This window comes from Chanodichthys erythropterus, chromosome 11 (assembly GCF_024489055.1).
Source record: "Chanodichthys erythropterus isolate Z2021 chromosome 11, ASM2448905v1, whole genome shotgun sequence".
In the NCBI taxonomy this organism is placed as follows: Eukaryota; Metazoa; Chordata; class Actinopteri; order Cypriniformes; family Xenocyprididae; genus Chanodichthys; species Chanodichthys erythropterus.
This window is the reverse complement of record NC_090231.1, coordinates 10,176,976-10,180,630: the sequence shown is the minus strand read 5'-3', so window position 1 is coordinate 10,180,630 and position 3,655 is coordinate 10,176,976. Positions and strand designations below refer to the sequence as shown.

General features: G+C 36.6%; 1 protein-coding gene across 3 annotated transcripts in view; it reads right to left on the bottom strand.

The window, feature by feature from the left end:
- Positions 1–330: 330 nt before the first annotated feature.
- shroom4 (shroom family member 4) overlaps positions 331–3,655 on the bottom strand; it is a 71,527-nt gene continuing 68,202 nt past the window's right edge. Inside the window, exon 10 of one of the 3 annotated variants that reach the window (XM_067401533.1) lies at positions 331–2,008. In XM_067401533.1, coding sequence (XP_067257634.1) covers positions 1,721–2,008 — 288 coding nt within the window. In that variant the 3' untranslated portion in view covers positions 331–1,720. The remainder of the gene's footprint in view (positions 2,009–3,655) is intronic. The other 2 variants (XM_067401534.1, XM_067401535.1) reach the window with 2 other exon arrangements.

Here is a 3,655-nt window from a genome sequence, read left to right as displayed (position 1 = left end):
AAACAACGCTTGCACGTTTTATTTATTGTTTACGTTTCCCGCCAGCTTCAAGCTCACGTTTGCATCCAATCAACACCCTCGTTAATTATTAATTACGTAAAGACAACCTATTAACCTATTAAGTCACATCTCAAACATTAGAATGATTATTAATGTTCAAACAGACAGTGCGATGATGATGATACAAATACTCCACAGCCTCTAAAATCTTCATGCATAATTATAAATTAGCAAAATATTGGGAGTATATCATGCAACACCACACAGCATGTCAAGTCCCTAAAATGTTATTTTCCTAACTTTTTCAGAATGAACTGAGGCATAACTGTGATAAGATATTTTTAATTGTACAGGTGAATCTTTTTAATAAAAAAAAAAAAAAAAAAACAGGATGAAATTATCAATAGACCAAATATTTCCTTTCATCTCCAGCTGTTTACAATGTATGATACAACAAATGAACAAGAGTTTATAGTAAATAAACTATAACTTTTATACAAAGTAAAGCAAAAATTAAAACAGCAAAAATAAGCACTAAGGCACATTTGCCTTCTTGTTCTGCATTTTTGAAACCAAATACTTACATTCATTCTTCATTCCTATACAGCAAACCCTTCAAATACAAATCAACTATATCTCACTCTTAATCTTTCCTTAATCTTCATCTCATGTTCCTTTGTTTTGCAAAAATAAAAAAGACTTTCAAGGCGGTAAATGGTCAATGAAGCAGCATTCTCCTTCCTTCAAGAGAAATGTCCAGTTTCTCAAAAAGATAAGGAAATCTAGTAGCAATCGCCTCAAAAGTTGCAATGTCAGCGTGTGAGATGATACATAAGGTTAAACACAGTGCATCTCATTTAACTAAAACTCTCATTCAAAGAAAACATGTCTATATAAGGGCTTTGGTAAGGCAAGGCTGGTCTTCTCAAAACATTTATGCATGTCATTCCTCAAAACAGGCACAGCACATTTATATTCTAATGTTCACAAAGACATAAACTTTATCTTTGGCAATAATAATTATCTGAGAAAGGTGTAACAAGTACTATAAGGCATACTAAATATGAAATGTAAGTATAAAAAGGTCACTTGTTGAAAACACTGCAATAATAGGCCACAATGTTTCATTTAAGAAAAGTTCCAGTTATGACAGAATGAAACTTCTGTGACTTAAAGACGCACTTTAGCATCCACTATGTACACGTTTATTAATGTACATAAAATACTTCAAAAAACATTTTAAACGAAACCATGCCAAAGAATGGAATGAAATCAGATACGTGCAGCAGAGAAAGGCTGTAAATTACTGTTAAAGCAATGTGACCTTGAATCCAGGTTTCTCTAATTTACTGACAGAGATATATATATTGTGTGTATGATTATATACACACATAAATAAATAAATAGCAGTGCATGGACACTCCCCCTGCTGTATTCAATGAGAAGTATACGCACACATGCGTTCTTTGGCGGTGACTGAGGTTAACTGAGGAAGCGCAAACTTTAGTGCAGCTGAAGTCCTAACAGACAACTTCAAGTAGTGTTTTAGTTAAATTTAACATCATTCTGTGCTCTTCTGTACTCAATTGTTAAATCAATGCAATGTCCGTTCTTTGAAACATACTGCAGTACAATGTCTTTTCAGTACAAAGTCCAATTCGAATCCTGTTAGACATACAAACAGTAATCTTAAAATAATGTCTATTATTTAAAGCCCTTCTCAGTAATGCCCGTATCCCAGACCGACCCCCAGCCCCAGGCCGAGGCTCTCTCGAAGTCCCCTGAGCTGCTCCTCGCCGAGCCTGATCTTGTCATCCAGTTGCCTCTGCTCTACTAGTAGGGCCGCTTTCATCTTCACAAAGTGACTGTAGTCGCGCATCTGTTCTGGGGTCAGGCAACATCCCAGCACCCTGCCCACGGCCTGCTCACGCCGGTCCACATGTTCCTTGAGCTCCTGAGCCTCTCCCATCTGCACCAGCAGCTGCTTCTTCTTTTCCAGAAGTTGTTGCTATAACATCACAGAAAGAATGAGAGAGGAAGCGAAAATATGACATGGCCATTGAATAAAATGTTAAGGCAAATGAATTTTATTTGTAAAGCGCTTACATAAAATGCATATCCTGACTTATCTTTGTCTGGTATTGTCCTTAAAGGGATAGCTCACCCAAAAATGAAAATTTGATGTTTATCTGCTTACCCCCAGGGCATCTAAGATGTAGGTGACATTGTTTCTTCAGTAGAACACAAATTATGATTTTTAACTCCAACCGTTGCCGTCTGTCAATCGGAAGTGATGTCTCGCACCCATTGACGGATACGCGTGAGACATCACTTCCATCATCAGAGCGCGATTTCACACCTCACTCACCGGATGCTCAAGGCAGTTGGACATAGTGGTGTATTAGAGGTAAAAATTATATAAATACTGTTCGGTTTCTCACACAAACCGATCGTTTCGTGTCTTAGGACATCAATGTGTCGTCACAAGCCACAGGGTTTCATTTGGATTTGTCTGTGCATGTTTTTTTTTTCCTCTTATAGATGAAGTTCCCATTGACATGCATTATACGGCTGACAGACGGCAACGGTTGGAGTTAAAAATCATCATTTGTGTTCTACTGAAGAAACAAAGTCATCTACATCTTGGATGCCCTGGGGGTAAGCAGATAAACATCAAATTTTCATTTTTGGGTGAGCTATCCCTTTAAAGTATGTGATGAGGCTAAATACTTAGGACATTATATAACTGATGACCTGTCTGATGATAGGGACATGATGATTCAAAAATTTAGTATGTGTTCAGGATCTGTGAAGAATTTTTGAACTAATTAATAATGAACTAACATTTCAGGCCTAATAATAATCTAACTTTGAAATAGAGAAATAGTCACTAGGACTGAGTGTTGTTATTCAGAAAAATTCTGCTGTGCTGGCTAGGCAGCATCCTGCTGAGGATAAAAAAATAGTCTTTGAGGAATTGTTTTAACCTATTGAGTAATCAGAACTATTAACCCTGAGACATTCTTTTGATGATCTTGTGATTCAGTTGTTTTAAATCTAAATTTATGATAATGAGTAATAGATCATGCCATACTGAGTGTGAAGTGTACCTGAAATCCTATAAAACCTGCTGTATTCCTTTGTTCGGGGAGAGATTCTCTGGAATTGATGAGAACTCTCCCGGCCGTGATTAAAGCATATTCTGAGGCATAGTCTGGAGTCTGTTTGGTTTTTAGGCTGCAGCAAACTAAGCACTAGAGATCTTACTTCTATACTATAGTGATAGTGTTTAGTGGAGGTGAGGAGCACTAAAGAGCTTAGTATTAGGTGATAGTGCCCCAAAACAGGCCGAGATGTCGGCTGACTCGAACAGGTATTGAAGTACGCTTAGTAGAGTATAAATTTATAGATTTATGGGTGTCTGGGACACCCGGGCTTAATTAAGTCTGGGGCCGTATTCACAAAACATTTTATCTTACCACTAAGAGTTCTACTAAATAGCAGGAAAAGTTCTTAGCTAAGAGTTTTCTCTTAACCTATTCACTAGCACATAATCAAAATGGGTCTTAAAAACATCACTGCAACTGTATTTATTTATATATTTATGTAATTTTTATTTATTTTTTATTTTTTTGCAATGTATTTATTGTAATTT